The sequence below is a fragment of the Thermobia domestica genome, chromosome 5 (assembly GCF_964235325.1).
Source record: "Thermobia domestica chromosome 5, izTheDome1.hap1.1, whole genome shotgun sequence".
Taxonomy (NCBI): domain Eukaryota; kingdom Metazoa; phylum Arthropoda; class Insecta; order Zygentoma; family Lepismatidae; genus Thermobia; species Thermobia domestica.
In genome coordinates, this window is record NC_137458.1 from 158,464,634 (window position 1) to 158,487,522 (window position 22,889).

At 35.8% G+C, this 22,889-nt stretch overlaps 1 protein-coding gene across 2 annotated transcripts in view; it reads left to right on the plus strand.

The window, feature by feature from the left end:
• The window catches only part of GABA-B-R2 (gamma-aminobutyric acid type B receptor subunit 2), an 832,753-nt gene that overhangs the window by 439,389 nt on the left and 370,475 nt on the right, over window positions 1-22,889 (plus strand). For both annotated transcript variants that reach the window (XM_081759238.1, XM_081759239.1), the window contains exon 5: window positions 5,892-6,125. In XM_081759238.1, coding sequence (XP_081615364.1) covers window positions 5,892-6,125 — 234 coding nt within the window. The remainder of the gene's footprint in view (window positions 1-5,891; window positions 6,126-22,889) is intronic.

Sequence of the window (22,889 nt, forward strand, 5' to 3'; positions counted from 1 at the left end):
CACATATTTCATGAAACCAGGTCTTACACACAATGCAGGACACCCAGGATGGTATTTGCTACATGATGGTGCATAATAATTCTTCCCACAAAATCCACAGTTGTTTTCATCCATACCTTCAATTGTGTTTGAGGAGACAGTTTGAAACAAACTGCAATTGGTGACACTTAATCTTTTGGCAACACTTGACCTTTGGGATGTGGGTTTGGAAGAAGCAACAGTAGGAAAAGATATGAACTGTTTAACTGAGGACTCTGAAGGCGATTGAGACGTATTTGAGGATGAGTCTGATGACACAGAAGAGGAATTGTCTACAGCTGCTGGCGGATCATGTTCATTCGACAAAAGAAATTCATGTACCCGAACTTGTGGATCAAATAGGAATATACCAGATGATGAAGCCAATCAGTAGTGTAGAATTTTTGAGCACCTTTGATTAGCACTTTGTAATTTAGTTCTGTTTGTAGATCCTAAGGTAATTTTCTAGCTTTCTCTGGTGATTACTCGGAGTCTATTTATGGCAAAAATGAATAGACACTAGATATAAGCAATAAACCTCGCGTACTATTTCACACTCATAAACGTGAAAAGCGAGAGAGGAGAGAGTGTTCTGAATCCTCTTAGTTCATTAATCACATTTTCTGGATTTATCTTAACGTAATAAACGTGTCCAAATTCACCCTTCCCTAAACGTCCGGATTCGCCTGTTTTGAGTACTGTAAACCTGTGCACACGTTGAGCAGGCACGCGCAAAGTAATAGAATTCTTCCAATATGCAACGAGCAAAGTAGGGTCTTCGCTTCGGTCTATGTCTTACTTAACCTTTTCCTGACAACCACTTCTGTGTAAAACTTTAACATATTCCACTAAAAAGTTACATCAGGTCAAAAAACGTACATGAACATTCCTGTTTCTTCTTCTTTCCTCCACCGTCGAAACTACATATAACACTCTTTGCACTTCCTGCTCAGCTCTGAACTGTAGGAAGGTACGATGCTTCAAATAGGTGTCACAACAAGTCTCCACATTACACATGCGAAGAACAGTATTATCGTAAGCTTAGGATGTCCGGATTCAGCGACTGTCCGGAATCACCCAAACTTACTATATATTAGATGATAGTTGGTATGAATGTAGTTGGTATAGTTGGTATATAGAATGTAGTGAAAGTCCTTAGCTACAATTCCTCTGGCAATCATAATTCTTTGTAGGTAGTTCCAGGAAGTATAATCTATTATAGCTAATAATATTTTTTACATGTGGGTATTTTCTGATTCATTTGAAATTTTGTGTATAAAATATTCTTCAGGGGTAAATTATTTCTTATGATCATTTATTACTATAATATAACCTATAAGGAAATAGGAGCTATAGTGATTTATTACATTTATAATTTTCTACAAAAAGTGCTTTATCTAATATGTAAATCTGGATAGTTCAGGTGTCAGAAGATTAATTTTGTGAATCACAAAATGTCCTAGTCATCCGTGACACCGTAGTCGAGGCTTGCTACATCCAAGTTTGAGAAAGTGTGATGATCGATTGATATGTCGTTTGAAAGATGTGGATTATATTGTAAAAAATACTCTGCTAAGGCAAATTTGGTAGAGCAATAATGGTACGCGGGTTTTGCCTTTTCCCACAACTGTTTTATTATGTAACTTCACTATGTTACAGTATGTTACGATCTCTAAAGATGGCCTGAAAAAGAATAAAGTCCCTTAATTTGGTCGTTGATGATTAGGGATGTCCCAGGGCCCAGCCGCAGCCAAGAGTTGGATGTTTGTTGTCTCTTAAGGCCCATGTGCAGCTAAGAGGGAGGTAGGAATTCTCAGGGCCCAAAGGCAGCCAAGAGAAAAGGATACGTTTCTCTCAGGGTCCAGAGGCATCCAAGTAAGACGTAGGAACTTTCAGGGCCCACATGTAGCCAAGAAAAAAGGATAGTCTTCTCTTAGGGCCCAGACGCAGCCAAGACAGATATAGGAGATCTCAGTGTCCAGACGCAGCCAAGAGATTGTGGTGAAGAGCTCTTACGGCTCAGTGCAGCCAAGAGTGTATAATTCCCAAGGCCCAGTGTAGTTCTGGTACGAGAATTCCCGGATTCAATCCAAGTCATGGGACTTTCTGGTAAATTACATCGTGTTCGTTATTTTCTCGGGGCTTTCCCGTTTCTTCCTACAGTCTAATTATACTAATTATTTCATAATCATTCATATTCAATAAACAGTTGTCTGTCCTAGCCTAAAGGATATATCTATGAGACATTAAATTACAGTTTACTTAATTACATTTAATTTTGCAATTATGAATAGAAACAGCTTACCGATCTTTGAATTGTGTTGTCTGTTCGGAAGTATCAGAGCTATTTTTTTTATTACGAACTATCGGAGTTCTGGTCACACTATTAACCATAGTATAGAGAGATATATATGTCACTTGTATGTTACAACATTTTATCAAACTTTATGGACCTTGTATATAGAACCTGTTTATGATCCATAGGCAAGATACTCACTTCCAACGACATGAGCACAGATCATACTCCAATATATTCACGGAATTCTTAGCTCCAAACTCTTCACCCATGCTGCATGTATACGTACCTGTAACATGATTGTTCGCTCGCACATGCTGTATGCTCATCCTGCGTGGAAACATCCTCCGTCTTATCAGATACTCCTGCAAAGAATTCAAATTACAGCAACCCGCATCATATCACGACATTCAAAAGACACCTGCATCCAACAACTCCACGATTACTTCAACATCCCATGCCTAACGGAAGTCATGCAACGATAATCAAGAACATTTTGGCAATGTTTCCACAACTCTCACCACCAGATAGGTCAACCTCAGCCACCAAGACACATCTACAAAATGCCTAGAGTACTCTAAAAGTAACAAATAAGCACTAGACTGTAGGACTGCGACAGTTGCGTCCGACCATATTTAGAATATGCACCATACTTAAACTCATTAACCCAACTGCCATGGAAGAGGCAGGAGCCTACAACAGTAAGCTCGGAACTCAAACAGCTTAATTGTCACGATCACCTATGACCTTTGACACATTGTAGCTTCCTACATTGAAATTAAGAGACAGCCTAAGAACAAGAGAAACAAGTCCTCGGTTCTTTCTTCACATCTCGAATTATAGGAAGCATAGTCTACGATATTTTAAAGAAAAAATATCAAAACCCTTGTCATCTCTTACGTCTTTTAAATGATACAGTACACGATTCCTTTGTATTTAAATATTTGAAGATCATCCAACTCCAACTCAAGTTTGGCATTGCTGTTTTACTCTTCTGTCTGGTAAAATTAACCCTTTAAAATAATAGGATATAATGTTTATGATTCTTTTTCTATAGTTTCGGTTATTTTCGTAGTTCTGGGAATGGATAAAAGTTGTGTGAATACACTATCTATGTATGAATATCTTTCTTAATCCTGAATTATTAGAACTTTTCTGCTTCGTTGGTTGTAAAGAAATGCCTCTGAATGTTCGTCGCTCTTTCCTATGCCTTGGTCTAAATGCTGATGGTATGGGTATGTCAATCAAATAGTGTGGTCTTTTCTGTTCGAGTACTGGTTCTTTTGAATCATCTACTTGATCTTTATGGCAGGAATTGTGCGAGACTCATATACTTCTATCAATGCTGCAATCTTACGTCTTTAATCCAAACTTGTGTAGGCTTATTGTGACATCTGATTCTACAAAAATACAATAAAATAACTTGATGTCAGAGCAAGTCGTATAGCATTTTGTAACATAGATCTAGAGTAGGAATATATTTTCTCTAAATGGTTAAAAGAAAAAATATAGCTAGTTCAATATAAAATAATATTATATATATGAAACCTCATAACTTTATCGTCATACAAAAAAATAAATATTATTTCCGATTATAAAAAAAAGAAAATAATGCTATATAGTACTAATATTTTTAAACCACTTCGTACAACTGCACAGAAATGATTTTCTTAAAGGAGAGATAGACAAGCTTTCTTTCATTGTTAAAACTTACATAAAGGCGGTAGGTTTTAATACTTACAGTGGATATATTTAACATGCAATTTTGATCATGAATATCATAGGAAAAATAATAAAATATGATTTTCAAACATTCTTCCCACTTTCTGGTGGTGACTTATGGCTTTAGTTCCGACACAACGTATAGTTATTGATTTTGAACAGGGATAGAAGAAACCTCATACTAATTCAAGTTGATATAATAGCAAAATTTGCGACATGAAATGAAACAAAAAAGGGAGATGTTTGTAACGGAGGAAGGAAGGAAAGGAGGCAGGAAAGAAAGAAATTTAGAGAAAAAAACTTGAGACTAATTTTTGATACTCTTGATTCCAACGCCAGTAAAGAAACAATTCGTCTTGTTCAGTTCGACGCCCAATATTCGCTGGAGTCTTTGTCGCGTAGATGGAGTAGTGGTCGTTTGGTGTGCCAGTAAGCTCCTCTTTTGATCCTGTGGTTTTGTCTTTGGTGGTTGAATGTGGAGGCAATGCCTGACAACGCCCATCTGGTGTTGCCATCTATTACGCAAACCTTCCTGTTGTGAACTCATCAAGTGGAAAGCATAAAAGGGGAGAAAAGTTTGAAACTTCCAATTAAAACCTTTGATTTAAAGCCACTATATACGTTCAACAAATAACAAACGATGCACGTTGCGGTTTTCACCCACAAAGGTCTTTGTTCCCTTTTACACATATAAATAGATTTAAAGTTACACATTTGCTATACCACAGTTTATCAGGTTACCTACGAATGTATGTAAACTCGAACAGTTCTGAAGCTGAATTGGATTGGAGTTGGATTTTGAGTTCAAGGTCCCTTAGCAGCAGCGAGGCTATATGCGACGTTGACCTACTGACTAACGTGAATCCGAACCACATGAGCTCCCGCCGGGAATCGAACCCGGGCTTCCCACGCCAAAGACGCGTACGCTAACCGCTGAAGCTGAATTGTTTTATCTCATATATAATTATAGGATTGAGAAAAACTATACGACGAAACATATCAGTATACGAGGGGTATTGTTTTTTAATCTCCACTGAGCCAACAGAGATAAACTATGTGAGATGCCAAATCGGGGACAAGATAAAACTGTTCATTGGACACCGCCATCCCCACATCATTAGACAGGATCTGCTGTTCAATCATTGTGGAGTAGCGATCTTTGAAAGCATACCGAGTGCCACGCCAAGTGCAATTCGATTTCTCTAGGCGTTGGTCTTGACATTTCAGGAAACTCAGCAGACAGTTCAGAAATCATAATCTACGCCTTTCAGGAACCACATAATTAACGCGTTCAGCAATATTGTCTCCCGCCATGGTATCGTTGTGTACATTGATAAGTCCTTGTTTAAACTTTCTGGAGGAACAGTGCTCGCACCCATTTCTTATAAAGTTCACGCCCTATTCTTCCGTCACTCTACAAGAATTGCGGCTCTATTATGCCCATTCCGCCTGGAGCAATCGAATTAGATCCTGTAGTTCATACTTGGTGGGGTCGTTGATCGCACTTGATATGTTTTCAAGCTCATTGCTTCACAATAGAAGGAGTCTGTCAATCAGATGGAGGGGGGACGACGTCCAGTGAATAGTTGTCTTATCCTTATTTCGTCATCTCAGGTAACCAGTCCACAGGCCTCCTTTTCTGAATCCACATTCTGAAAAAATATTATTTCCGTGAGCTGTTTAATCAGAAACTATATGCCATTACCATAACACTTTGTAGTAACCCCATGGTTAATCTGTTTTTAATATTTTCAAGACAGCCATATTTTGTTACATGAATTATTCGTCAGTACCATATAAATGCAAGGAAAAATATGTATAAATTATATTTTTTATATTTTCTTTTTCTTTCCAGACGGCAGATGAATACAATCAAGAATACGAAGAGATAAGACATGGCGAGTACTCGAGGTTTCACGGGTACACTTACGACGGGATCTGGGCAGTGGCGCTAGCCATCCAACATGTGGCCCATGCCATTCGGAAACATCACCGGAATCAAACGGTGAGCGATTTCCGCTATCATGATGGTCTCTGGGAGGATCTGTTTCTTGAAGCCCTCAGAAACATTAGCTTCGAAGGTGTGACGGTGAGTAAAACATTACTTCGTATTTTATTAGTCTGATTTAAAATCACTGTCGATCATTGTAGTCTTCATCGTTAACATGATAATTATTTTGTCTTATTTCATAACAACTATGCATTTGTCATGTACTATAATTTCACGTTAAACTCTTCCACTTAAGTTACGAATTATCTTCAATACTGTTCACTAGTTACAGCATTATTTCCCTCCTCATTCCTATTCTGTTATCTGTTGGAATGAAAAGTACCTCAGTAATAAGGCACTTCTGCAGTTAAATATAGGTGCGTATTCTGTAGAAACAGTTGATACTTTTAGAATTGTTGAGATTTTGAGTCCATGGAATTAAGAGGGATTGGAATTGAATTGAATTGGATTGGAATTGTTGTATACCTGGAGAGATTTATGATAGGGTTGAGACTAAGCCTAAGCAGATAGTGGATGAGTTGTGGTTTCAATGTGATTGAGATTAAGCCTTTGAAGCTTAATAAAGTGAATGATTCGAATTTATTGTATATTGTTTTTGGAACACGGTATTTGCTGTGGCCTACTCTTCGTACCAATCAGTAATATATTTTGCTTGAACCTATGTTCAGTTGCCTGCAACATTTGCTTTTATTCTTCTTAAAGGCATCTGTCACAATTGGAATCCTTAATATTAATTTTTGTGAAAACTGAACATATAGGTAGAGACAACTAAAGCTGTGCGATATTTCGATATAATGGTCTATGGCTCGATATTTTCAAATATAAAAAAAAAATCTAAAAGTATCCTTATTTCGATCTTTTCCAATAGTTTGGTATTTCACGTTTTTTTCGATGTATCCAGATGTTTTTCGGTACTGCAATCTTCCCATGTTTTTTCAGATTTAGTATAGGAAAGCATAATGGGCAACCGGGTAAATCATTTGAATGAACTTCGAAATTTGACAATCACTTACCTCGATCTGGGATTTTATCATATAGCTTTAATTAAAATGTCTATCTTCAGGGGGTATAGGAGGATCTAAACTTATGCGAAAAATTGAGTATTTCAAGTTAGGACAATAATCTTGGTATGTTAAGTCCTCATTAAAAATTAGTATAAACGAACCCGTGTCCCAACATTTTTTGAAAAAATCCCGTTGAATCTTTTAAAAAATATTTTTTCACGTTCATAGTGACGTTATTCATGATCACATCACGGGAAAAAAGGTTTACCAGTTGAAATGAACTTTGGAACATATTAGGCCTACCTTCTTCAGGTTGTATTTCTTTTATTGTGTTACTTTGATTAAATTATGTATCCTAATGAGACATAGAGCTCAAAATTAATATTAGAAATTATCTTTTTGCGTTTTTGTCATTATACTTTCATTGAAGTGGGTTTCCTAGTGAACAAAGAGTATTCAAATACTTTCCAAAACCTATTCTCTCTGTGCGAAAAACGGGCAATTTAGCTAGTTTTCTTGTAAAATATAGCTTTTGATGTTGCCATATTAAAAATCGAGTAGTTCAATTTCTCAGTGATGCTATAACTTAACAGCACACTTGCTTGCTCCTGGAACCTCTTTACTTTCGAGCGACGGTAGGAGAGAAGAAACATAGTGATCGTGAAAAGAATATAATTCGAAATATCAACGCATTTACACGTTTTATGACTTCTATACAGCAGGAAAGCGATTTTCTTCAGTGTCTGTTCTTCCATCCGTTCGTCAGTTCGACCGTACTTCCCGGCGAGTGCGACCCGCCTGAATACCTTGTCAGTCAACGTGTCTGAATGAAAGTTTACACTTAAGATTTTTAAAAAAGGTTATCCAAGGTTGGAAAATGGGTCGAAGTTTCTTCCTACGCTAAAATACTGGTAGTTCACTGGAAGATGAAATTTTAAAATATGCGACGATTTTTTATAACAGAAAAATAGGTGTATCTGTATCTGTGTATATATGTATGTACAGTATGTTCCAGAGTAACACATGAAGCAATTACCAAACTTGATACACTTATTACTTACGACCTGTAAAATAAATACTATGCGCGCAAGACACCCCTAGGATGGGAATTTAAAATAATCGAAAATAACCGATATTAGAGTCGACTCGGAAGTTTTCGAGGTTGCTAAATTTAATAGTGACACTACCGATGTCGTTTAAGCCCGAGTTCATCTCCTATTGGCACGAGAGTGAAACACCCCTAGCGGTGGAAAGGAGGTAACATCAAAAACGACCTATAATAGCGTTGAGTAGTACATAGTTTCGGTGCCACCAACCTGTTTGCTGAACTTCCAATGACATTTAAACACAGATGTAGTCGAATAGATAACTCTCCTAAAATTTTGAAGAAACTAATAGAACAATGTACAACTTTCTGGAAAGGAAAAGAACTCGGTGTCGTTTTATGGGGGGAGGCATCTTTTATATTTTTAGCCATGTTAAAATGCACATTATATGTTGTTTGTGATCGAATCACGGAAGGACGGCTGATCCAATTAAAATGAACTTTTGAACATAGTCAGTACTTATCCAAAACTTGATTTTGTCATGTCCGTTTGATTAAAGGGCATATAATAAGAAGTAGAGGGTTGAAAAATGTAGGCTATGCCAGATATAATTATCTTACGGATTTTTATGATTACATTTTTATTGCAATGCGTATTCTAAAGGACAAAAGTGTTCAAATACTTTTCATAAGCTTTTTTCCTGTGAGAGGAACACATATTTCAGCTAGTATTTCGTAAATCAATACTTCATTAACAACGTTATAGCAAAGTGCAATTTATTTAATTAGGAAATACCCAGAAGAGGGTTTTTTTCTCTCTCTTTGAGGTAATTTATTTGTGGAGTATTTTCAGGCAATTTGTTTATATTTTATAAATAAATATTTCATTAACAATCCTACCATATGACGTAAGGTATTCCTGATTTATAAAAAATCTCCTAGTTGGATTTTTTTGTACATGATTATGCAGTACGACTCAGGCGATTTTGTTAATATTCCACAAATAAATATTTCATTAGCAACCATATAGTGTGAAAAAGGTTCTCTCTTATGAAAAAATCTCAAGGGATAATTTACTTTTGAGAGTAAATTTTCCTCAGATGAAGTTTTCAGCTAACTTCTGTTACAATTTCCTCTATCTATCTATAAAAAATGAAAGTGACTATACTTGTGACTAGTGCTGTTGAATTTTTGTGACATTTGCGGTTTCCGGTTTTTGAGAAAACCGGTTTTCTGAAAACCGAAAACCGCAAATGCGGTTTTCGAAACCGAAACCGCAAAAGCTCTTTTCGAAAGCGAAAGCCGCCCGAAACCGTGTTTGCGGTTTTATAAGGGATTGCTCTTTTCAAAGCAGAAACAATGTTTGCTGTTTTTAATTACACCTTTTAACAATTGTGAAAGCATCTATCGATCGAGACAAATGTATTGATTTATATGTGTGTTTTAACTTTTTTTTATTTGCTCCAAGGCTATTATGGTAATATGTGCAGCACAGTGCGAAAGGGATAGTTCGATAGTTGTATAAGTCACAGTTAAATTAGGGTTGCCATATTTTAAAATCAGAAAAGTGAGGGTTCTAAACCGTAAGTATTGATGTGAACTTCCATGTTACAAATACTGACCTACGATCCTTAGTACTTTTTTTTTTTTAGTTATTTCTTTGATGACACTTCCAATGTACTTTTCGGCTGCAGGGAAGCAAACTGGACCCCACCTGATTTTCATATATGTTGTAAATTAGACCACAAGGAACACGAATATGAAGGAATTTTGACATTTCGAATGTCGGAACTCGAGATATTCGAACATAAATTGACCATGGAAGCAAACTGGACTCTACCTGATTTTTATATATTTTGTAAATTAGACCACAAGGAACACGAATATGAAGGAATTTTGACGTTTCGAATGTCGGAACTCGAGATATTAGAACATAAATTGACCATGGAAGCAAACTGGACTCTACCTGATTTTTATATAGTTTGTAAAGTAGACCACAAGGAACACGTATCTGAAGGAATTTTGACATTCCGAATTTCGGAACTCGAGATATTCGAACATAAAGTGAACACGGAAGCAAACTAGACCCCAACTGATTTTTATATATTTTGTAAACTAAACCACGAGGAACACGAATCTGAAGGAATTTTGACATTCCGAATTTCGGAACTCGAGATATTCAATCATAAACTGACCAGGAAGCAAAAGGGACCCCATTTGATTTTTATATATTTTGTAAACTGGACCAAAATGAGCAATAATCTGAACGAATTTTGACATTCTGACTTCTCGAGCTCGAGATACTAGAACTTATACAGTAGTTTTATGTAATATGTAAAAAAGTAATGAAGAAAGTTCTGTCGCTTTTTGACCTATGACTTAGAGCATCGATATGTCACCTAAGACGTACCTGGAAGATCAAAAACAGTACCCATCAGTATCAATGACCTTCTGCCAACGTTCGGGATGGGCATGGATTCCTTCGCGGTAGAACTTGGTTTGCCGTGAAGCGAAGAAGGTATCAAGTGCATTTAGCACGTCTACTACGGAGTTGAACTGCAGTCCTCTAAAGTGAGTGTCCAAGGAAAGGAACAGGTGATAACAGGACGGTGCAATGTCCGGACAGTATGGCGCATGCAATAGTGTTTCCCATCCAAAGCGTAGGATGGTGTCCCGGCTCATTCTAGCTATGTGGGGAATAGCGTTGTTCCGTAACGGGGGAACCCCATAGCGATTGAGAAGTGTTGGCTCCAGGGTTTTGAGTTTTTCTTGAACACGGCCCAACTGCTGACAGTAGACAGTTGCATTGATGTTCTGCTCTGACCACCCGGTAGCAGTTCCCGATGCACGATGTCGTGAGCAGTCTACCAAACACACAGGATGACTTTCTGCTGCATTGCTGATTTCAGCTGTTTTGGAACCAGTTCATGGGATTTTAACCAATGATGACGACGCCGTAGAGCTTCGTACAGGACCCACTTCTCAACACATGTCAACATCCTGTCCAGAAATGGCTCCTTCCTCAGACGAGACAGCAAAGAATCACAGGTGTCTGCACGCGTAGCCTTCTGGCCCGGAGACAAATCATCTGGGACTCATAGACTTAACTTTTAGTGCTTCCCAAATTGATAGAGGTGCTGGCGAATGGTTTCTCCACTAACATTGAATGTTAGCCCCAGTTCCTCACATGTCTGTCCACTGTTCGGCTCAACTGCTACCTGAAGATCCACATTTTGTACATGTGTTGGTCTTCCGGCACGTGTGGTGCGTCTTTTGTGAGTGTTTCGTCACCGTTCTTAAACTTGTTAAACCACCCTTGCACTGTCTGCCTAATCACGACACCTTCACGAAAGGCCTGAGGTATCTTCCGCCCCCTGCTGCAGTGGTGTTCGATCCAAGTTTGAACTCGTATAGCATACACGCCCTTATGACGCTCTGTGGAGGATCCATATTCATTCCGTCCTTACACAAGTTCACGTTGTAACTGAACTGCCACAACCAGGTAGAATGTTGGATATACCCACACCAACAACTGACCTTCTCCTTATATCCATTCGAATTCAACTCACGGTATAAAGGTCAATTGAACACAGACCTCCACAAAAAGCGACAGAACTTTCTTGGTTACCTTCATATATCTCACAGGACATAATATGTTTCGTATAGAGAATATTGTGTTTTTTCATATAGATAGATAGCGTCTATATTAAACTTTAAGTTTTAATATCTCGAGTTCCGAAACTCGGAATGTCAAATTTCCTTCAGATTCGTGTTCCTCGTGGTCTAATTTACAAACTATATAAAAATCCGGGGAGGTCCAATTTGCTTCCCTGCATCCTACTTTTCAAACGAAACAGTTTTCCAGAGTGTACATTTTGCTTCAAACTGAGTTCTGCCCTGGCTAAGAAACGTAAATTCGCTTCTATAAGAGTCTTTAAAGTTACACTTGAAATTGTCGTTCGGCATTCTTGCAGCTTATGAAGGCATGATTAATTCAAGTATGTCACAACATCTACAAACGAATATTCATTCGTATAGAACTTCCAATACAATACATTAAAAACACATGAACTACACAAAGAAAACCATTGTGCATTAGAGCAGATCTCTTATTAGCAAATGATTCTGCACACGCGCACTGCTCAGAGCCCAGAGCCTGAGCCTGAGCCCGAGCGCGAGTCCAAATTTAACTCTATCGCGATTGAGATTGTCAGAGGTGTAACGGTTTACGTTGAATGTACCATACCAGCACTTCCTCTTAGATTTTCCTCCAATCCCAAAAAGCGGGTGTTTTTTTCGTGATTAAGATATGTTTAAGCGGGGGACGAATATAGAACCTGAAAATCGGGTGGTACCCGCTAAAATGGGGTCATAAGCCAACACTAAGCTCAATAGAAATAAGGTATATCCCTATACACATGCAACTCATGAAATTCAATTTGAAATATCATCCACTTAGACAGACATCTTTTATATTATTATTACTCTTTCCCCTTGTTTTTAAAAATAGTACTGCCACTCTTTCTTTTGTTAACAAAAAGGCACCACCTCCCTTTCTTAATAAAAAAGAAAGAAAGAAAATCTGTATCTCAATACACAATGTTATTGTTGATTTGTTGCCATTCCGATAAATGTGAATGTTGTGGTTTTGCATGTGTTGACTGGCTTCTTATCGCAAGTCCCAGACACCTGCAGTAGTTTATACGTGAAGGAAACACCGATCATATTTTATTCTGTATCTTTTTACTTCCCAATAACGATAGCCGTGCCTCTTTGAGAAATTGCAACTTATTTTTTTATTCTGCCAATTGTAAAAGTATATTCACCAAGAATTTTCCTACACTTTAAGACATTTTAAGAAAAAATATCTTCTTTTTTCTTCTGCAAATTTTGATCATTTTTTCCCTACGCCGAGGGAAATTTTCCTCCATCTGGCAACTGTGAGCCGGAGTGGGGAAAGATTCTTTGCTGTTTTCTCGTCGTTACTTGATATTAGTGCTGTCGAATTTTTGTGACATTTGCGGTTTTCGTTTTTTCAGAAAACCGATTTTCTGAAAACCGAAAACCGCAAAAGCGGTTTTCAAAACCGACATTTCGGTTTTATGAAATTTCACTTTTTTCAAAAACCGGTTTTCGGTTTTTTCAAAAACCGATTTCGACAGCACTACTTGTGACTTTATATCTTTTGAACCACCCGACCAATTCCGATCAAAGTTTCAAGATACGTGAAGTTTTGCCCTGGGATGGCTTCTAGCATTTCACCTTGACGGTACAAAATAGGGGACGGGAGGGGGAGATATATAAAAATAAATAAAACTTCATAATTCTTGAACCATCCGACCGCAGTTACAAAATCCAAGGTACTTTTTTTCTGTACACAAAAGAGAGAGAGAGAAAGATCTATTTCTTACTGTATCTTTCTTCTTGTTTCCCTATTATCATTTCGTATTTAGACTTATCATAACCCGGTTTTTCATCAATATTTTTGGTACCGCAATATTGTGAAAGTTTCGATATTTTTCAATATTCGATATTTCGATATAGATGAAGTTTCAATACTTTTTCAATTCGATTTTCGATATTCAAATTTGGATATCGCATCGCCCTAGTAACAACTAATCGTTAGTTCTAATTGTTCTCCCTCAAGTTCTACAATTGAAACTTGTGGACAAACAAGTGTCAATTTGATAAAAGCTGGGATTGTCAGTTGAATGTCGATATAGTGATGATAAAAGGTATTCGAGGTAATTAAGCTGTAACGTTTATGTTTTGTGCGATGTTGAATAATATAACGGGGCACATCCCCAGACTGTTCTAGGTGAGTGTAAAATGATCTGAAGACTTTTAAATTACCTCTCCTACCACAATTTACTAGCTTGCATTTGCCTCGTTATTCGTCCGCAAGTCCCAATTGTCACAATTTCGTTTTGTCCTATTTACCATTCTTTCGTCCCTTTTTATCATTAAGTACGAATATAGAGATATTATTGGAAAAAACATTCTCAGTACTTAGTGTAACCTTTCTGTTTGTGCTAAGCTAAGTGGAACAACTAGGCACATTTTAAGAATGGGCACCATCTTCTCTCCTTACTCTCTATTCAAACCAGAACTGGCAGAAATCAACCACTTTCGGTTTTGACGTTGATCACTATAGAATAAAAACGGTAATAGATAGCGAAAAGCGTTTTTTTTCTACAATCAATTAAGCATTCCACGAATATATTCCATATCCAATCTCATCTCTCAACTAAAATCGGAAGTGGTGGACATTTTGTGGCACTTCCGGATACAATATTAATTGAGAAACTAAACTCTTTGATGTGGTGTACATCTACGAAGATTGTTTCAACCAGCATGATACGAAGACATAATAAGTTACATTTATTAGAACCACTTGCTTCTTCAACATCGCGAAAAATCAAATTGGATATTTCCCTGATCATTTCTTATAGTTGAAGTTTCTACAGAGTACTTATCTATCTATTCCTTGTTGAACACTTGCAGTTTTTGCGAAAATAGGACACAACATGACATCAGTGTCAATCCAATACAATGAAAATGAAAACAAAGCCAGCTAAACAACAAAGGAAATAAGAATATGAAACCAACCATGATTTACTGCAGCTGAGTATGTAATAACCTGTAGATTAACACGGGTCACAAAGCTTGTATTATTTAGGTTCCATCGAAAACAGAATGCATTAACATGTTTCAGCTATAATATTATCTATATATATAAAAGAGAACGCACAAATCCTTTGTTACCTCATCACGCTAATACGGCTGAACCAATTTCTTTTATTTTTGGGGGGTTATTAGGATTTGGACCCTAGATGGTTTTTATCATATCACTTTAATTTTTAATTACCAGTGTCTTGAGATAATTGACCATTCAAGTGTCCATAACGTACAAATCCTTTGTTAGTTCATCATAGGTAAAAATAAACGTATTTATATGCAACCCGCATGACCGTGTAACTCGGCGGGTTAACATAAATGACAGGCGATATAATGTTAACATTTACTGCAATCTACTATGGTTTTTATCATATCACTTGAAAGCGAAAACTTCCGGGGTGACCGCAGCGAAGCGGGGCGGGTTAACATAAATGACAGGCGATATAATGTTAACATTTAATGCAATCTTCTATGGTTTTTATCATATCACTTGAAAGCGAAAAAGTAAAAATTATCTAAGTAACAAAGTTTATTGCGTTCCGGGGTGACCGCAGCGAAGCGGGGTGAACGCTGCTAGTCACATATAGATGCATGGTGTTGGGATTTTGATTGCTAGCTATATGTCCAGTAATGAAGCTGGGAATAAAATGATATAAGTAGATAAGTACACCATGTGTGTAATTACCTACAGAGAACAAGAATCAATGATAATTAGCCGGCCGCACTTTCGGATTACACTACTTTTTTATTATTACTATTTAACCGCTATTCTGTGTATGGGGTTGAAATGTGTAAAATATAAGCACCGCAAGCGTATTGGGCTACAGAGATAAAATTGCCTTGCATTAAGAATGATCAATGATCAGATAGCATGAGTGTTCACATAATTGAAACAGTAGATGAGTAATGGTTTCATATTTATTATAACCACAACATGCTTGCAAGTGGAACTTCTGTGCACTCAAGTAATTGTACTTATCATTACTGGTATTAACGATTGATAAATAAGTTTGTGAGGCAGAATGTTAATATCTATCTACCATACATAATTCTTAAAATAATAAGTAAGCGTCTTTGTCTGTAGATTCTTATTTGGTTCCATCTCTGGAAACATTTTTCTCCCAGCATAGTGGATGGAGTAAGTCTAATTTCTTTGGCCTAAATGAATGAATATCTGTTCAATTGAACTAGGAGACCGAAAACCTTAATTGTGTATGTCTTTAGAACTAACCTGGTCTCTAGCCGAATACATAATATTAAACAGTTGCAGAAAGAAAGAATATACAGGGAGATCCAAATATCTTGTCATCCTATGCAGAAAGATGTAAAAACAACAGAATAAGATCGGAGTATGTACCGGGATACTTGATCGTTGTCACTGTAATTCACTCTCACTCATCAGAAGATCTGCATGAACACAACCATTTCTTGGCACAAAATATTAGGGGTCATAGCCTGTGTGATATTTTACAAATTGTTCCCTTATAATTGTCGCAAAGCCTACTTTAATAGCACCCTTCAACTGTTGGACTGCCTGGTATCGTTTTTGGGAAATACGATGTTTAATATCGCCACACAAAAAGTTATTGCAAGACATGAGGTCTAAACTTCTGAGAGGCTAATCCAGTGCCCTGGAAGTTGTTGTGATCCTCGATCTATCCTTCTATCTTCTATCTTCGAAAATTTTCTTTTAAGTGTTCACTGGCAGTGATGACAAACTGCAGTAGTGCACAATCTTGTTGAAACCAACTCTTATTCATATTGATAGTCAACCTCTAAAGCTGTGTAACAAATTACTCCCTTAACATAGCAAAGTATTAGTGTCGGTTATGGGGCGTTTACATTTTGTCAATTTGTGGTCGATTCACTTGAACTGACGTCACTTTCGACTCAGCAAACAGGATTTCGACTGAATCGCCTATAGTTTGAAGGCGACTAATCGATTGGCAACTGAATTGAAAGACATTCTATTTCTGGGATCGATTCGATCAGATTGCCAGCGAAGACTACTGGGTTGCCTAGTATAAACAACTGATACCAGAAAGTTTTCAGCGGAAAGGAAAAGTGTCTTGAAGATGGCCCGGTTCGATACACTTAAGATGATGTTACATTTATAATTATATGAGAAAAATGAATGCTTATGGAATACAAAAAATGCTTTTTACAGGAATATTGCTGCGAGAAGAACAGCACTAGAAGCAATTATTCATCAAATGCATTTAAATATTAAAATAATTCGAAAAGGTCGGGTGCAGGTGGGAAAGAAATATCCCTACCAAAAATAGCTTAGCTCATGAAACTGATCACTTTTTACGCTACATTATATAAGCTCCATTAGTATGTACAGATTCACTTTTGCCGCACCGCCAGAAAGAATTGTTGAAAAATTATAATTCTTTCACTAATTTCCTTCTTATTATCCCTTAAAGGGTTTCCAGTGGGCGACATGAAAATATCTCACTTGGCATAGATAAGATTCAAACGGGTCACAAGAACTAATTGCTGAATAATTCTTTTACTATTTGTGTATAAATATGGCTTCCGAATATGCAGAGTTAAAGCTTCAGTGAATAAAGCACAAACTAATTTGTGGTAGGTGGCCACTAAAAGCACAAATGTTATTTAACCAAGTCAGCGCAGGGATGAAGCTGGTGGTAGCGTGATGTTATGTCCGAAGAAATCATGCGCGCTAGCGACGGTAGGTATGCGCGCAATCGAGGGTAGTGGAAAAAAGTTGAATTTGGCAGTGATACGAGTTTCAATAGCACATGCTACAGTTTCATACTAGTAACGCTGCACTTGTAAACAAAATACAGGTCCTATACACTGTGCAGAACTATGCCGCCGGTGGAAAATAGCATCTAATAGAGCCATCTTTCATATACAGTCACTTATTTTATCCGTCATAAGTCACTTGTAATGATTTTACAGTAGTAACCCTGCACTTATAAACCTAAAATATAGGTGTAGTACTTTGTATTTAATTTTGATGCCTGCAGAAACTTATTTCTTATAAACATGTCTTTTCATGCAAAGTATTGTATGTTACCTGTAAATATTCCGAAATGGGGTGCGGCAAAACAACACCTGCACCCTGCACCCATAATAAATAGGCCATTAATATGACCTATTAAAAATAATATAATATTTTGTGCTAAGCAAAGGTTTCGTTGCTCCTGCCGTTTGTGGTTTAGATATTCTCGCTTTGCCCTCGGTGCGAGCGATACGGGTTCGATTCCCAGTTGAGTCACTCTGTCGAAAAAGTGTAAAAAGTTTTTTCAGGCCAGCCATCCTGAATGAGGTTTTTCTGGGTTTTCCTCATTCGCACTACGTAAATTCCGGGGTAGTACCAAAGGAATGGAAAGAAGTACTCATTATCACAATACCGAAGTCAAAAAATTCTCCAAACCCAGCAGACAATTATAGACCAATAGCATTCTACCATGTGCATACAAAATATTTGAAAATTTAATATTAAATCGATTAAACTTGATTTTAGAATATCATCAAATTTTTCCATACAACATCATATGATTCAGAAAAAAACAACCAACATATGATGCTTTGGCGCTAACAACCTTAGACATATATAAAGCTTTTATCGCAAGGAACATAATGTTAGTAACTTCCTTTGATATAAAATGAGCATACGACAACGCTATTTTGGACATATTAATTAGAAAAATGGCAAACCTAAAAATTCCAGGAAAAATAATACGAATAGTTCATAACACCCTCATAAACCGAAAGATATATATATATATATATATATATATATATATATATATATATATATATATATATATATATATATATATATTATAATATACATATGATGCTACAGATATATATATATATAATAGCCACAGAAACCCCGAGAATCATCATTAGCACTATGATTATTAAATTACAAAAAATAACAATGTTATTAGGAAACAAGAAAATTCCATATACGAAAAACAAACCTTGAATTGTGGAAGCTTACATTAAATTGCAAATATATTATTAACATATCCATAAATTATCTTCTATTGCTTGTTACACATGGAGATATTCAGTAAACATGGTTCAAAAAGAAGCAATGATTCCGACATACATCCATATGAAGAACATAAATAGGTTTGCAAAAAAAAATTATCAAAACATTTGGCAGCATAACATAGAAAAATTTGCTCAGGACGACTCTTTAATCTATACATCTGAATATGCATCTAAATATCCCAATGCCAATATTGGAGCAACAATTAATATAGCTGAAGGGGAAATTAACTATTAAATACCAATTACCAAAAAATATGATTATTTTTGATGGTGAAGCACTTGCAATAAGACAAGCCTTTTTATACATAAAAAAACAGGAAATGAGAAAAGCAACTATATGTACAGATTCTCTAAGTGTAATTACTGCTCTTTCAATTTCACATTGGAACAACAAAGTCTCTCAAAACTACTCAATAATACTCGGATTTATGAGAGCGCACGTTAACATAAAAAATAGTGATGTAATCGACCGGGCTGCTAAAAGTGCATGTACAGAAGGAACCAAAATTCCAGTAAAACTCAATCCCCAAACTTTTTATTCAGACATATCTAGAATAACACAAAATGACCTAAACGAGTGGAAAAAAATATCAACATTATATATTATAGATTGCTCTTTGGAACTGCATAACTACTCAATAATACTCGGATTTATGAGAGCGCACGTTAACATAAAAAATAGTGATGTAATCGACCGGGCTGCTAAAAGTGCATGTACAGAAGGAACCAAAATTCCAGTAAAACTCAATCCCCAAACTTTTTATTCAGACATATCTAGAATAACACAAAATGACCTAAACGAGTGGAAAAAAATATCAACATTATATATTATAGATTGCTCTTTGGAACTGCATAACTACTCAATAATACTCGGATTTATGAGAGCGCACGTTAACATAAAAAATAGTGATGTAATCGACCGGGCTGCTAAAAGTGCATGTACAGAAGGAACCAAAATTCCAGTAAAACTCAATTCCCAAACTTTTTATTCAGACATATCTAGAATAACACAAAATGACCTAAACGAGTGGAAAAAATTATCAACATTATATATTATAGATTGCTCTTTGGAACTGCATTATCACCAGACAAATTGTATCAAATTAAAAAAAAGAAAACATATCATTGCTGGTGCGATAAAGGAGTTGGCAGAGTAAATCACATATTATTTGGATGTGACATATCAAGTTCTAAGAAATGACTTACTAAAAACAATTAGTTAAAATCCATGGATACACTCTTTTATCTTATAAATACATTTTGGCAACTCATAATTGGACATCGATAAAACATATTCAGTTTCTGATAGCTACTGGTATCAATTAAAAAAAAAATACCCAAATCAAAAGAAAACAATTTAAAAATTAGAACAATAAAGAACATGATAAAAAAAATCCAGAAATATGTTATCACCTATACATGAGATTTTCATCAAAAGAATGAAGACGCTATATATATAGACCTATATATATGTATATAAACAAGAACCAAGATAGCACGACATATTCATATTCAAATCCAGACCAAACAATAATATTCAAAAAGCTATATGACTCAGGAAGTTACAATTATCACAAGAAATTTAAATTTAGACAAAGTTACTACTGACATAATAGGATCAACACACAAAATAGTGACATAAAATAGAAAAAACTTCATTCAATTAATATAGCTTCCAACATTCAACCAGCAAATCTGTTAGAATGATACACTTATTTACGAAATATTCAATAATAAGCATTAGGAGCACAGATGGGTTTAAAAAACCTGGTGCGAAAAATCATCACTGATCATAGTGAAGAAGACAAGACAAAACTAGGAAAAGATTGCTAAAAACAAAAATCATTTACAAATATATTTAAATACAGGTAAATAAAGAAGGTAAAATACAGAGGTTGGTTTTTCCGCTGCATAGTTTTAAAACGGTGTTTTAGTGTAAACAGAACCCTAATTAGAGTTTGTTACGTATACAAATATTATTAAAAGTATATATATATATATATATATATATATATATATATATATATATATATATATATATATATATATATATATATGTGTGTGTGTGTGTGTGTGTGTGTGTGTATATATATATATATATATATATATATATATATATATATATATATATATATATATATATATTTGGATAAGGTATTGGCAATTAATAATGTTGTTCACTGTGCTGTTTAAAAAAAGAAGAAATTAATTATTTTTTCTTGAATTCCAAAATATGCAAGGACAATTTTATTTAAACTAAAATGTTATTTTATGGAGACAAAAAATTAATTTAACCTGAATTGTTTGTTTTGTTTAATTTTGTCTGGCTTGGAAATACACAATTCTATGCTTTTAAAACGAAGTTTGGGAACGTTTAATTGGTAAGAATATAACGACAAAATTTATCATTCTGTAAAGGTTTTTCATAATGTGTTATTAAATTTTAGCATGAATGAGCCCTATATATAACTATCATATTCCTAAGGGTGTCTAAGTAATTAATAAATACGCTTGTAATTAAATATTTTAAAGTTGATTATCATGAAATTACGAAGAAAAGGAAAAAGAAAACGCACTGGTTTACTTTCGGGCACAATTAGAAAGAATTGTTGAAAACGTACATTTTTTCTGTACAGTTTTACAATGCGGATCCATAGTATAAATAGCAGTAGTAGTACTAGTAGTAGTAGTAGGAACGGATAAGAAGCCCTGCAGGGGTTTGTTGGGTTCTGTTCTCGACATTTATTCCGAAGTTGGTCGTCCGCCTAGATTTTGCCTAAAAGCATAATAATTGGTTTCTTTCTGTACCAAAGTTTAATATTTAATTCACATAGTATTGTCGAGCGAGCCTTAGCGAGTGAAGGAGAGTTACAGCCCCGCAGAGCACGTTAGTTTCTGTTTTTATTAGAGCTAAATGGGAAGTGGGTACCTGTCTTCTAGAACCTTGCCGCCGTGTTTGTTATGTTACTGTTACATTGAAAAGTATAAATTTCTCCACATTTCTTTACAATTATTTGCTTAGCATCTTCTCTACAATTTATTTCTAGATTTATTAATCCATTATTTTAACTTACTTTTAATATATGTTTCTGATTAACACCTTATTCTTTCATAAACTGTAATAATATTACCTCATATTCAGGACTGCATATCTGTATACATCCAGCCATGTTTACAAAACAGATGCTCGTTGCATTACCACAATCCTGCCATGCAATTACCTTGCGCCAAGTAGCTCTCTCTCCTTGCCAAATACTTCCATGTTTAAAACCGCTTATATAAGAAAATAAACACAACTTTCGCTTTCCTTATACATTACCAAGCACACAAACAAGCAAATTATCCATTTCTCTCCGGTAAATTTTCCAAATTTTGCCAGAAACGGACGACCAACTTTGAAACCTAACCCTTGCTCTCGACATAAAATGGGCAAATTAAAGACTTCCAGAAATGTTTCGGTACATTTTATAATCTTGTGGATCCGTATAGTAAAACTCCGCCATTTTTCACTTACTTTCTTCTACCCCCTAAAAGGTTTCCGCTGTGCGACATGGAAATATCTCGTTTGGCATAGACGAAATTCAAGTGGGTCACCAAAAGCAATTGTTGAAAATTTACAATTACTTTACAATTTGGGTATAAATAAGGCTTCCTGAAGTGTGGCAAAAACTACAGTACAAAACAAAAAGCAGCCAGTTCTAGGTGACCACTAAAAAACACGAATGCTTTTCCAACCCAGTCCGAGCAGAAGGAAGTTTGTAAGCCCGCGCAGTAGCGCGATGGTTGGTAGGTGTGTAAGTGAGGGTAATGAAAAAACTAAATTTTGGCAATAATACGAGTTTCATTAGCGCTTGTCATGGATTCATACTAGTTACGATCCACTTGTAAACATAAAATACTGGTTCTTAATACTGTGCTGAAATATACTGATGGGAAATAGCATCTAATAGTGTCGTTTTTCACGTACAATCACTTATTTTATCCGTCGTAAAGCACTTGTAATTATTTTACACTAGAAACTTAACTCACTGCAAACTTAAAATACTGCTGTATTACTTTGATTTTAATTATATC